General features: G+C 43.8%; 1 protein-coding gene across 2 annotated transcripts in view; it reads left to right on the plus strand.

The window, feature by feature from the left end:
- Positions 1-9,123: 9,123 nt before the first annotated feature.
- Positions 9,124-14,652, plus strand: part of ITM2B (integral membrane protein 2B) — a 39,931-nt gene continuing 34,402 nt past the window's right edge. Inside the window, exon 1 of one of the 2 annotated variants that reach the window (XM_083169005.1) lies at positions 9,124-9,387. In XM_083169005.1, coding sequence (XP_083025131.1) covers positions 9,295-9,387 — 93 coding nt within the window. In that variant the 5' untranslated portion in view covers positions 9,124-9,294. The remainder of the gene's footprint in view (positions 9,388-14,652) is intronic. The other variant, XM_083169007.1, reaches the window with a different exon arrangement.

Consider the following 14,652-nt stretch of genomic DNA (forward strand, 5'->3'; position numbering starts at 1 on the left):
TAAAAGCTGTTCTGTCCTGTTCACCAGCCCCAGACTGGTGTTGGCCTCTCCCCACAGTAATGCTGTCCCTGCTACCGGCTTCAGGCTGCGCAGGACATCTTGTGTATGTTCAGTGCAGTCGGCCGGGGGAGAGAGTACTGGACTCACTGGGCTTTTTAAAAGAAGCATGCACAGTTAAAGCCATCCATACATGGGCCCTTATTCTGATCGGTGCGGCCCGATCAGAATATGCGGCCACGACCGTGCAGGCGAATCCCCGCCTTCCATACGGATCGCCACCTCCGTCCGTACGCGGATATGTGGCGATCCGCATGAAAGTGGACGGTGATACGCCTCCTCCGTCTTGGGAGCAGCCCCTGCATTCGATGGTCGCCGAACATCGAATGCAGGGCCGCACGCTCCACTAGGTCCCGCCACCCAAGACCACACGGACACTTGTCCGTGTGAAATCATGTATGGGGGCGGGCAGCTGACATCCGGCGATGCCCGCTCCCTACACACGCGTCACGGCTTCATTACCATGCATACGCCCCGCGTTTGCATGGGAACGCCCATGAAACGCGGGGCGTATGCATAGGGTAATGAGGCTAAGTAGCCCCTCACGCCCCTCTACGCCCCCTGTGCGGCGTGTAAAGAATACGTGCGGCGAAATCACCTGCACATGCGCAGAGTGACCTCTGCACATGCACAGACGATAACCATCGGCGGGACGACCGCATGCGGAGAAATCCGCACCGATCAGAATAAGGGCCATGGTGTTATTACCAGCAGATGAGCGACAGAAGGGACAACTTTCCATACAGTCCTGCTATGGAAAGTCGTCCACCCCCAGGAAAATCGCTAATTCAGATCAGCGATTTTCCCCATCATCCTTATCCATACACGCTGGGCAAAATCGCCCAGTGTGTATGGACATTTAGTCTGTTATGACAAGTAAACTTTCACATGTTATGTTTTCATCTTTCAGTGCAATGCAAGGTAATGTAAACACTTTTCTTAAGAAGCGTGATTGTGAAAGTAGGATTTGGGTACTTACATTCAGGATATGGAAATTGCTGATTTACATTTGGATATGCACATTAAACAATTGAAGCATACTTCACATCTATTTACTGTATAAACTCAGATCCTTGTTTTGTTTTCTTTTTATGCAAGTGTGAATGACCCGTGAGCGTGAATGATATGAAGCTCACATTGACTGCAGCCAAATGCATGCAAATAATGTCATGCCTCTCTCTCTCTCTATATATATACAGTACAAACACAGCAATGAAGTGGCACTCAGAGACTGAGAATGTGAAGACTGGATAATTTTAAACCATGTGGTAGATCGACGTTTCAGGGCACAAAGACCACATGTTCAGGATACAGTACACATGGATTAAAATTGTCCAGCCTTACTTCACATTCTCAGTCTCTGAGTGCCAATTCATTGGTGTGTTTGTATATTGGAGGATTCATTCCCTCTCTAAGGGGGCACTGGAGCAAGTACCACGATTTTAGCGCTAAGTTCTGAGTGGCGGATCCACTGTCTGAACTTATATTATATATATATATATACAGAGAAAGAACAAACGAACCGGCACTCTAGTATCCAAAAGTCAAATTGCCCCGGGTGCCAACGAAAAGGAATGAAATACGTTGAAGAATATACGTGTCACTCCAGGGGACTTGTGCAAAGAAGGTTTATATGTCAAAAGAACACACAGTTACATGGCAGAAAGGTCGTTTCGATACACAGCGGTATCGTTATCAAGACAGCATGTAACTTACAGGTATAGGCCCGCAGGATCCTTGGCTGACGCTGACATCCCTGTGACGCTGCTGACGTCTTCTGATCTGTCTGGTCCCGGCTGCTAAGCTCCGACACCGGTCTGGTGTTTCTACATCGTGCTGTTGCTGGACTTCTGCCGCCTGGGTTAAGAATTGCAGTTTTTCTGCTTACATATTGTCTTAAACCTACATGTACGTGAGCTATTTTATTATAGTAAAGTGTTACTTTTATATTGCTCATTTGTGCGCTTCTCTGTTTTGTAGATCACAAATATCATCCAAGAGATATTTATTCAGGCTTGTGCTGCTCTCCTTATAAAGGGCTCTTCCAACTAGCCCAAGCTGTATGCAAAGAAAAGTAGAAAGAAAGGAGGCGCACCATAGTGTAGTATTTTAGATTTTAAAACAACAATCCTTTACTGATGGGTAAAAAACACTCACAAGAGTATATGTGTTATATCGTTATAACACAGTTTTCGCATAAAACATAATATGACAGGGTATATCACCGCATTGGCAGAAAACACGTTTTTTCTCTCTCCAGCCTGGCTCCTGGACCTTGCTGCGTCACAGCGTCACCGCGTCACAGCCAGCGTCCTCTCAGCTCCGCCCAAATGCGTTTCGTCCTATAGGGACTTCGTCAGTGGGTGTGTTTAAGTCACGCACTTCATGCATATTTATAGCAGTGTTGATTGGTGCTTGTTAACATTGCATCGTTACGAGCGCTGCCTTATGGGAGTGCCGAGTTTTTTTTCCTCTCACTAGAGGCTAGACATACTGATCACAGTGATTATTCCGTTCAAATGGTATGTTTCATATTAGTTACGGCGGCCATTTTTGGGGCGATTTTGTCCCCAGTTCACATAGCGGCCATTTTAAAAAACGAAAGCTCAGATATCTACTATTTATTTCTATATAGCACGGCATTTCAATTAGGCAGCACCCTTGAACTATTTAGCTATAGTACCAATACATATAATATACATTACTCATTACATATACATAATTTCATAAAATAGCACATAAATAACAAACAATTTATACAATTTCATATGTCACGTCAATTCATCTAGCAATAATACAAGAATGGTTCAATGTCTGTCTTAAAGGTACATTAACATAGTTTCTTTATCATGAAAACTGGTTTCTTTTTCTAGAAGTATACTTAAATTGGTAATTGCATGATTGCAAATATAGATAAAAAATACAAATATATATAAAATATATATAAACAAATACAAATGCATACATACATTATACACAAAAATGTGCAAAAAAGAGAGAGATAAATAATAATGGAAAAATAAGGAAATATAAGAACGAAAAAATTATATATAAACTTAAAAGAGGATAAAAAGAGAGAGATGAATCTATGGACAAAAAGGGAAGATGCAGTTATTCATATTGTACATTCATAATTATTTAATAATCTTCAACTATAAGGTCGATCATGAAAAGACACCTTTTGGTAACGGCATCAAAGATGAGTTAATTAGGAACCAGTAGGGATGTTTCCATCCAGCAACTACTGATCCCCCTCATCCAGATACCTATCACCATCAGTTGGGGTCCATCATTCCGACCTCTACAAAAAAGGTACAATGTCACAGTTTTCATTTAAGCCTCCTTGGCCCATTGTACCTAACTGGTGTATCCACCAGGTCTCCCTTTTTGCTAATTTAATTTGGAGACTTCCCTTTCTCTCATCAAGTTTAACATGTTCAATTCCTTTAAAGGAAAAGTTTTTTAAGCTAGATTTTTGACAATTCAAGAAATGGCGTGCAACGCTTGAATTTGGATCTTTATTTACAATACTTCTTTTATGTTCTAAGACACGTAGTTTTAGATTTCGCTTGGTCTTACCAACGTATTTGGCTCCACATTCACATTCTAACATGTATATTACGCTACAGGTCTGGCAATTCATCAGACTTTTGATTTGATAGCTCTTATTATCAGTTTGGTTTTTGAAAGTAAGTCTTTCCTTACTGGCAAATTGGCATACCGAGCATCTGGAGCATGGAAAAAATCCTTTTGATGATCCCAACCATGTGGCATCATTGGTAGCTACTGGAAGGAAACTTGGTGCTAGTCGTGATTTTAATGTTTGGGCTCTTTTGAAGATCACTTGGGGTTGTGATGGTATTACCTTCCCAAGGATCGGATCAAAAGACAGAATGCCCCAATGCTTCTTAAGAATCCTTTTAATTTCACCGCTTTTATCATTATATTTGGTTACAAAGGGAACAAAAAAATCATTATTTGAGAATAGGAACCTCTATTTTTTTGTTCCCTTTGTAACCAAATATAATGATAAAAGCGGTGAAATTAAAAGGATTCTTAAGAAGCATTGGGGCATTCTGTCTTTTGATCCGATCCTTGGGAAGGTAATACCATCACAACCCCAAGTGATCTTCAAAAGAGCCCAAACATTAAAATCACGACTAGCACCAAGTTTCCTTCCAGTAGCTACCAATGATGCCACATGGTTGGGATCATCAAAAGGATTTTTTCCATGCTCCAGATGCTCGGTATGCCAATTTGCCAGTAAGGAAAGACTTACTTTCAAAAACCAAACTGATAATAAGAGCTATCAAATCAAAAGTCTGATGAATTGCCAGACCTGTAGCGTAATATACATGTTAGAATGTGAATGTGGAGCCAAATACGTTGGTAAGACCAAGCGAAATCTAAAACTACGTGTCTTAGAACATAAAAGAAGTATTGTAAATAAAGATCCAAATTCAAGCGTTGCACGCCATTTCTTGAATTGTCAAAAATCTAGCTTAAAAAACTTTTCCTTTAAAGGAATTGAACATGTTAAACTTGATGAGAGAAAGGGAAGTCTCCAAATTAAATTAGCAAAAAGGGAGACCTGGTGGATACACCAGTTAGGTACAATGGGCCAAGGAGGCTTAAATGAAAACTGTGACATTGTACCTTTTTTGTAGAGGTCGGAATGATGGACCCCAACTGATGGTGATAGGTATCTGGATGAGGGGGATCAGTAGTTGCTGGATGGAAACATCCCTACTGGTTCCTAATTAACTCATCTTTGATGCCGTTACCAAAAGGTGTCTTTTCATGATCGACCTTATAGTTGAAGATTATTAAATAATTATGAATGTACAATATGAATAATGCCCCTTTCAGACCGCACTTTTAAAACGGTAAATTGACGTTTTTTTACCGTTTTAAAACGGTAATGTGTGCGGTCTGAAAGGTCCAGTCCCACTTAACCGGTTAGAAAATGCCGTTTTTTCTAACCGGTTAAAATGCAGGGTCCTACCCGTTTCTGAACCGGTATTTTAGCGCAAAAATCGGCTCAGAAACGGTATTTAGGACCCAGCCAATGAGCTGGGTCCTAAATTCAGCACAGTGAATACTTAATGAGCGCTCATTAAGTATTCACAGCACTGGAGCCCCCCCCGCGCGTGTCGACACCCCCCGCGCGCGTGTCGACGCCCCCCCGCGCGTGTCGACGGCCCCCCCGCGTGTCGACCCCCCCCGCGCGTGTCGGCGCCCCCCCCCGTGTCGACTTACCCCGTGCCGGTATCTCCGTTGTGGTTCCCGGCACTGCAGCTCAGTATGCTCGGAAAGCACTTATGAAAAAAGTGTCTTTCAGAAAATGGCTGCCCCCCATACGGAAGACAGTTTTTTTAAACAGGGTTTCCTATGGGGCAGCCATTTTCTGGAAGACACTTTTTTCATAAGTGCTTTCCGAGCATACTGAGCTGCAGTCCACAACGGAGGTACCGGCACGGGGTAAGTCGACACGGGGGGGGCGCCGACACGCGGGGTGGGGGGGGGGCGTCGACACGCGCGGGGGGCGTCGACACGCGCGGGGGGGCGTCGACATGCTCTCGGTCGACACGCGAGGGGGGGGGGGAGCTGCACGGAGGGGAGGGCTGAAGGCTGCACTGGCTTTGACCCTGTATTTGGAAAGTTTCCAAAAACGGGTCTGCCAGTGTCAAAAAATCGGCACTTAAACGGTAATATACCGTTTAAGTGCTGCGGTGTGAAAGGGGTTTTATCTGGCAGACCCGTTTTTGGAAACGTTTCCAAATACAGGGTCAAAGCCAGTTATGCGGTCTGAAAGCAGCATTACTGCATCTTCCCTTTTTGTCCATAGATTCATCTCTCTCTTTTTATCCTCTTTTAAGTTTATATATAATTTTTTCGTTCTTATATTTCCTTATTTTTCCATTATTATTTATCTCTCTCTTTTTTGCACATTTTTGTGTATAATGTATGTATGCATTTGTATTTGTTTATATATATTTTATATATATTTGTATTTTTTATCTATATTTGCAATCATGCAATTACCAATTTAAGTATACTTCTAGAAAAAGAAACCAGTTTTCATGATAAAGAAACTATGTTAATGTACCTTTAAGACAGACTAAGGCCCTTATTCTGATCGGTGCGGATATTCCCGAATTCTTACGGTGCGGCCCGCACGCCACGGTGTTCTGCCGCGTGCGGCCATCGTCCGTAGAAACGCCCACGTGTCCTCCGCATTCGGACGGACTCACTCTTTAAGAACAGGGCGTGTTTACGGACGACATACAAACCATGCGTGTGCGGGAGAAACACTCCGATTCTGCACGGTATTACAGAGTATTACAGTATGCACGGGAATACCGCATCCGAACGGGAGCCAAGCGGTGCTACCGCACGTAAGCGGTGTATTTACGCCAAAAAACCCACTATTATGTCTATTCTGCAATACATCACATGACCCACTTATTCAATTACCTATCCTCATACAAAAATGCATATTTGGAATTGGAATCAATTAGATGCCAATATATCCTTACAAGCATGCCTAACACATGCATTGCACACATTAACCCTTACAGCAATTGAAGCAGCAATGGTTTCAATTAAAGCACTGACAAGCGTCCTATTAGTGAGTAATGAGTAAAGGAGTCGATTCTATTGGGTTCAGGTGTTAATGCTTGTAGTCATTAGGCGGTCCGTTCGCCTACCGCAGGAACGAGTGGTGTCCGCAAAGCAATAGTAGCCTTTTGGACACCGCACATTTCTATCGGTTTTGGTCGCGTGCATTCGGAGTGCTATCCGAATGTACGCCCCCCAACATAAGTGTACTCCCCCGTGTCCGCCCATGTTTCCTCCCAGTTTTTCCCACTTTGAAACTACGCCCATGTGTCATTCCGCATGACGCCCATAATACGCCCATATTTCCCGACTGATTGCGGTGAACAGTTTTGTACGGGATTTGCCCGAACAGGTACGGAGTCAAGGCGTGGCACATGCGCGTTGCGTTCTCCACGCATGCGCAGACGCCGTAAAGACGCGATCCGAAAGTATGCGGAAAAGTATGCGTCAATCAGAATAAGGGCCATTGAACCATTCTTGTATTATTGCTAGATGAATTAACGTGACATATGAAATTGTATAAATTGTTTGTTATTTATGTGCTATTTTATGAAATTATGTATATGTAATGAGTAATGTATATTATATGTATTGGTACTATAGCTAAATAGTTCAAGGGTGCTGCCTAATTGAAATGCCGTGCTATATAGAAATAAATAGTAGATATCTGAGCTTTCGTTTTTTAAAATGGCCGCCATGTGAACTGGGGACAAAATCGCCCAAAAAATGGCCGCCGTAACTAATATGAAACATACCATTTGAACGGCATAATCACTGTGATCAGTATGTCTAGCCTCTAGTGAGAGGAAAAAAAAACTCGGCACTCCCATAAGGCAGCGCTCGTAATGATGCAATGTTAACAAGCACCAATCAACACTGCTATAAATATGCATGAAGTGCGTGACTTAAACACACCCACTGACGAAGTCCCTATAGGACGAAACACGTTTGGGCGGAGCTGAGAGGACGCTGGCTGTGACGCGGTGACGCTGTGACGCAGCAAGGTCCAGGAGCCAGGCTGGAGAGAGAGAAAAAACGTGTTTTCTGCCAATGCGGTGATATACCCTGTCATACTATGTTTTATGCGAAAACTGTGTTATAGCGATATAACACATATACTCTTGTGAGTGTTTTTTACCCATCAGTAAAGGATTGTTGTTTTAAAATCTAAAATACTACACTATGGTGCGCCTCCTTTCTTTCTACTTTTCTATATATATATATATATATATATATTTACTGTATATATATATATATATATATATATATAGACACAATTCTTGCCAGCACACCTCAGCGTGCTTCACTGGTGCCTTCCCTTGTTTCCCACTGCCGGGGATTCCGAATAATAACCACTTCTTAGGTCGGCACTCACTTGTCAAGTAGATTCGTACAACAGGAGTTTAAATCAACGTTTCGGAGCTTTTATTCATACTCCGTCTCCTGATGACCAATTGCTGACTGGCTGAGAGAGCGCTCAGCCAATCACAGGCTGCCCATTCATTGTATGGGCTATTTTTTTTCGAGCGCTGACAGCTCCCCCTGCCCGCCTCTATGTTACATCCGCCTCTGTGTCCCCCGCAGCCTCTGTACTACTAGCAGCGTCCCCCGCCCCCGTGCTCCCTCCACCTTCCCAGAGCATTGACAGCCCCCTGCCCGGCTGCACATAAGATTTAGCAAATCTTATGTGCAGCCAGTTCGACCTCCCGACTCTGACCCGGGACCGCGCATCGGACCGGGGGTGAGATGAACTAAGGGGAAAATGCGGTAAAACCCCCCCTAGTAAAGCAGCTGGACATCCTTCCGGCTGCAGGGGAGAGGAGGAGGCGTAAGGGGAGAAGCAGGTGGCAGGGAGATGACTGAAATGCGAAATGTGTTAGTACATATGCGCTGGCATCGCGGCAGGCGGCAATGTATTTTAATACATCCCGCCACGGGTGTCTAAACCTGCGATTTGGCCCGATTTCACTGACCAATCCATCTGAATCGGGTGAAATTGGGACCAAATCGCATAGTGTATGGGGACCTTAAAAACATGTGCGATCTGCATGTGATTTTGACTATATAGTTAAAATCTCATGGTGATTGTGCCCGTGTTTACACACCATTAGATGATTTGATGTATAGGAGCCGCTATGCCCCCCAACATGTCAGCACCAGTGAATAGATAGTGACAGCACCGGATACCACGTGAACTGTTTCAAGGGGGCACCGGCCCACCAGGTAAAATCTAGGGCAGCACCAAGCTGCCCGGGCCAACTGTAATGTTGTACTCGGTCTTTGCCTATGACAGCGTGTGCGGCAGCTATCACCAAGGTGCACACATGATTTGGACACGTCCATCAGGCAGTGCATGTGCCACTGCCACCGCCGCTGCCCCGTGCTGCCTGATGCTTGCTGTGCGCCGGGCGCTGCTGCTTTGGCTGCCGTGCGTCACGCTGCTGTGGCCCGACCTCCCCGCCTCTATCTCCGCCTCCGCCTCGACGAAGCTTCGCAGCAGCAGCCGGATTCCGCTCACAACAACAAAGGAGAGACGCTTGCCCCAGCCATCGCCGCCGCCGCTCGCTGACAGCCAGGAACCTGCAGCCGCCCCCCGGTGCGGTCCTGTGAGCAGACATGGTGAAATTAGCCTTTAATTCGTCTCTGACACAGAAGGAAGCCAAGAAGGAGGATGAGAACAGCGAGGTGCTGATTATCCCCGAGAACAAGGTGAGACGCGGGCGGAGCCTTCCCGGACCTCGCACCCCGGCGCCAGCGGCAACCTGGGCAGCAGGGTATAGATGCCCGGGGAGTATTTGGGTGGGCTATATAGTGGTCAGCAGTTAATGGTGGCTGTCCCCGACCTGTGGCCGGTAGTTTGATAGGAGACTCCTGCCCCACATCCCAAGCCCTAGCTCCTGCAGTGCCCCCCAATGCCCCGTGCGGCACACTGCATGCCACCACCCCCTTCTGTGCCCCCCCAGTAACGACGGTGCTGCCTCCTCCCGGGCACCTGCATTGTGTCTCGCAATCCTCCTCCTCCTCCTCCTGGGTGACTGTTGTACCTGAGTGCCACGTTGCATAATAGCCCCCCGGGAAGGAGGGGGGGGTCCTGGTGTGCTCGAGTCACGGTGCCAGGGGGCAGCAGTTCGGGGTTGCCATTGCCGCAGCCGGCTGACAGGAATGTGTTGTCCTGTCAGTTAAACAGGGAATAAAATGGTGGAAGCTGTTTGCGATACGAGAGACAGTGAGATAAGCTGTGTAAAATGGCTGACAGGGGAGCAGCAGCAGCTAGAGCTCAGCCTGCATGCATAATGCCCCTTCTCAGCCTGAACCCCCTGCTCTCCCCCTGGCACCGCTCAAGGGGGGCATTTTGTTGGCATATTCAGACCTGTCCTCTTCGCATATGTACCTGGCTGTAATAAGCACCGTCTGCATTTGGCAGAACAACATACAGTAGTGACATATGATTGTCTGATAGATTTGGGGTATCCTGTGATGGTAGAAGCTGAATCTCCATGCTCTGGTCATGGGGAGAGCTCTGGATTTTGGAGATGGCATGAATGTACAGTGACCACCTGTTTTATACAGTCAGAAGGCTGAGTGGTATTAATTATATCTCACTTCTCTAACACGGATGACAGATGGCACAGGAGCTGGCAGGTGAGCGGCAGAATATAATGTAGTCTGTGCTGGCGATATACTGTATGTTTTGGGTCTCATCGCCTCTGTATCTGTCTGCTAATTATCAAATGCAAGAGTGACCAATTTTGGAAGAATTGAACCAAGTCCTTTAGTGTCATCGGTGACCATTGTTTAAATTATATATAATCTATGGTTAGTGTATAAATGCCATTTACAGCTGTTCCTGTCAGTAGTATTTCATTGTTTATAATTGCAAAGATTGTATTTATTCGATAATCAGGTAAATAATATTTTTTTCCCCATTACTTGGCATGATGGGAAATAAATGGCTGAAGGGATTACGTTATACAGCTGCCTTCTGGATCATATTGGAAAGCGCTATAATTTGATTAGATGAATACAATATAAATATTGTACTGTACTCTATGTTGAAGCTCTAATATTTTATTTTCTCATGCGAATTCACTGAGAAATAACCTTTTTGCCTTTTCTGTTTCTATAGAACAATGATTCCCAGGTAGCTGTGCAGTACATTTTTTTTCAAGTGTTTTTGCAGTGAATTATAGATGAAACACGTAGCAGATGTGGATCTTGTAGAATGCACCAATCACTAATTAATATGTACCGGTGATGATTCTTATGGTTCAGAATCTGCTTTAGAGGTGCACGTGTTGCAGTATTTCCCTGCATGAGAACTCTCCTAGGCATTTTGAGCTGAACCTTTTAACACTCTCCAGTGTTTGCCCGTTGTCGTGGGATGCGCTTCTCAGTTTACAGTTTGAACAAATTATTTGCAGTGTTGAGCAAGTGGCATTTAAGATATGACATTTTATAAATTGATTTTGGAGTGAGTAGGTAGTGCTTTATGTAATAGCAAGCAAGCAGTTTGGAACCAGAGTCTCATTTGCTGGGTCATGACTTATCAGCATTTACTGCATTCAATACTGGAATAAAACAAATATTTCTGTGACTTTAAAGTATTTCAGATATACAATTGCGGTACTAATATAGAGCTGTGCTAAGGTGGCAAACTACTAAACATCTGTGTGTCCTAAAATACATTATCGTGACTGGATAAAAAAAAAAAAGGATGGAAATCTCAATCGGGATCATTAATCCCTATCATGAGCATGAATACTAAGCATTATTTGTGTGCGTTTTTTTTTTTCCTCATACTTTGCCGGTAGGTATATACTTAATTGCTATCTGTATCTCATTCATTGTATAGAGAGGACTGCCACATGTACAACCTTGCATCAATCCATATTTGAGGATCTTTAAAAATGGATTTTCAAGGTCTTTGCCCTTAATGTATACATGATTCCTAATTTTCCACCCTACCATGAGACACGGGATGGGCATAAGAGACAGCTGCTGTGCCTGGGTTCTTGTGTGTCCTAGTCTGACACTAAACTTCTCTGGTGGCAGCTGCCTGTAGGGGAAACACTACTTACATTTTGAACTACATTGATCTGTCGCCTTTAGGATAACAGGTACTTGTTTCCTAGCAGGGCGCTCAGATTTCCTACGTATGCTCAGTAGTTAATTTAGTTAATTTATTCACTGCACCCTGAATGAAATCACATCCCATGGCCCTTTTTTGTGGCGTGAGATGTGAGATGAGATCTCAGTAGTTCACTCTCCACGTCAACCCGAAGCGTGGCGAGCCCCGCGATGGGTGGCGGAACGCATCCTCCGATCTTTTCATACCCCCACTATCCACGTCGGCGTGGAGTTGATTTTATATAGTGTGGCGAGGGGATGCGGAATACATGTAAAGTAATCCGCGTACCCTCGCGGAGCTCGCCACGCTTCGGGCTCGGTGGCTCTCTGCGCTTGCCACACTATTTAAAATCAACTCCGCCGACGTGGATAGTGGGGGTATGAAAAGGTCGGAGGATGTACTCCGCTGCGCTCGCCATGCTTCGGGGTGACGTGGAGAGTGGTGCTGTTTCAGGTGTTTTACCATATGAACTACTGAGATCTCATCTCATCTGCGATGCGATTTCACTCAGGGTGCAGTGAATAAATTAACTAAATTAACTACTGAGATCGCATCGCACACATCGCAAGGCACAAAAAGCCATGTGATGCGATATGCGATTTCACTACGCAGAATAGCCCACTAGGCAAATAGCTTAGTGGGCGCCCTGCTAGGAAACAAGTACTGGATAACATTATGGCTCCATATTCTGTGTGGTAACTTTTTAGGTCACGTAAATGATTTTAAGGGTATGCATCTACTTCACAAAATAGTCATGGCACTACTTGCATGAGTTCTCATTTTACTTTACATATTTAGCTTTACAGATACTTGGGGTGAGATTTAATAGGATGAGATATTCAGAAAGTGAGAGATTTGGTAAGAAATCTCCAGTTTGTTTTAAGCGGCAATCATTTACACTGCAAAATCAAACTGGTTTTGATTTCTTCCCAAATCTCTCACTTTCTGAATATCTCATCCTATTATATCTCACCCTAGGCGTTTACCAAAAGACCTTTAATAATTTGGCTTCAGTTTCTTTTTTGCCCACATCCTTTCAACACTTTTGTATGCACTTTTAGTAAATATCTGACTCTAAAGGTGGCCATACACAGGCAGATTTATCTGCAGACCTGTTTGGTTGGAACAAAAACATGGTTATAGTTAAAGTAGATATTCCAGTCGGGCACTAATAATCTCCTTAGTATTACCTGGTGACAGTTTTATGAAGCTGTAACTGGTAGTAAATTAACATATTTGTCAACAGTAGAGGGAAAAAAGTACTAATTTAAATCTAGAATCATATCTATGCTAAATATTTTATTGCATTTTTTTTCTCTAGTTTTTATCTGATTTTTACAGCTGAGCTGGATTCCCTCAGAGTTCATGTATGTTTCCATGACACTACAAATAGCCATTTAACACAGAGCGTGTTTTAAAATCTATTAACTTAATTATTTATTAAATACATGCAAGTACGTTTAACGTATTGGTGTATAACTTTTTTCCCACACATCTTTTAATCATTCCGTTTTCCTTATTTCAAGAAATAGATCACGCGCATGGTGCCCTGAGATGAGAATGGGTAGCTTGTGTTCTTGCCAATTAAGCAAGGTGGCAGGTCCCATTCATATCAATAAATTAAATACGGACATGTGTTGTGCTCATGGAATCCTGCAAATATTAGGTCAGCTACCTCAGCACTACTTCACTGCCTTATGGGGCCCACACACGGGGAGATTTTGCTGAGCGATGCAAGTTCGCCCGGATCGCTTAGCAAGATCTGTCAGCGCCAATGTTCTCCGGTAAGAGAACAATGGCAATGATGATTAAGAACCAGCATGCTACACACGTAGTGATGCTGAGGCATTTTCTAAGCGATCTAGACAAATTAAGTCCAGAGGCTTAGAAAATGCCCCTGAATCGTCCCATTAGAGCTGCTCCTTCCACTGAGCTGATACCTTTTTTTTTTTTTTCCCTTTTCAATCATTTTTATTAAGATAAAAAATAAATCTCTCTCTCTCTCTCTCTCTCTCTCTCTCTATATATATATATATATATATATATATATATATATATATATATATATATATATATATATATATATATATATATATATATAGCGTTTGGAATAAGCGGCACTCAGAGGCTGTGAGAACGGTGAAACCAAGTGGAATATTTATTCCATGTGCAGAGACCAATACGTTTCGGAGCTCGCAGGCTCCGTCGTCAGTTGAGTGTAAGCATATATCTCAAAAAAATAATTTGGGAGGATAGAGAACAAAAATGAAGGGGAAAACTAGGGAACAATTGCCCAGTACATACATAACCATCAAAAAGCTATAGATTCACAAAAAGGTCTACAATGCATATGGCATTCTAAGTCTGTGAGAGAGGGTTTCAATATCAAATCTATACAGTAATGGGATTTATTCTCATTGCGGGTAGATAAGACAATTAACCTCAAATGGAGTGCTATAAATCCTAGAATGACCAAACTCTTCTCTTAGGTATTCCATATCAACCACTGCATATGGGGAGAATTTGCAGGAGAGGAGTAGTTCACATCTGCTGCCTCAAATTTATAATAGTCCTGGACCTTATCCCTAATAATGTCAATGTGTAGCTGATCTCCATAGTTTGGCGATCGATGCTTTAGCAGCGATCAGGATATGGCCAAGGACATACCTCTCACCTGAGGTCAGGTGGCCTCCATATAAATGAAATAGGGCTGTCTCAGGATTTGCCTGAAAAGGTATTCCAGGCACACAGCTGATCATGGTAAACACTGTTTCCCATAACCAAAGAATACCTGGATCACCTGCTTACGTTACCCGCCTACTGCTGCTAACAGAGCCGGAAGATCT

This window comes from Crinia signifera, chromosome 2 (assembly GCF_055691185.1).
Source record: "Crinia signifera chromosome 2, ASM5569118v1, whole genome shotgun sequence".
Classification (NCBI taxonomy): Eukaryota; Metazoa; Chordata; class Amphibia; order Anura; family Myobatrachidae; genus Crinia; species Crinia signifera.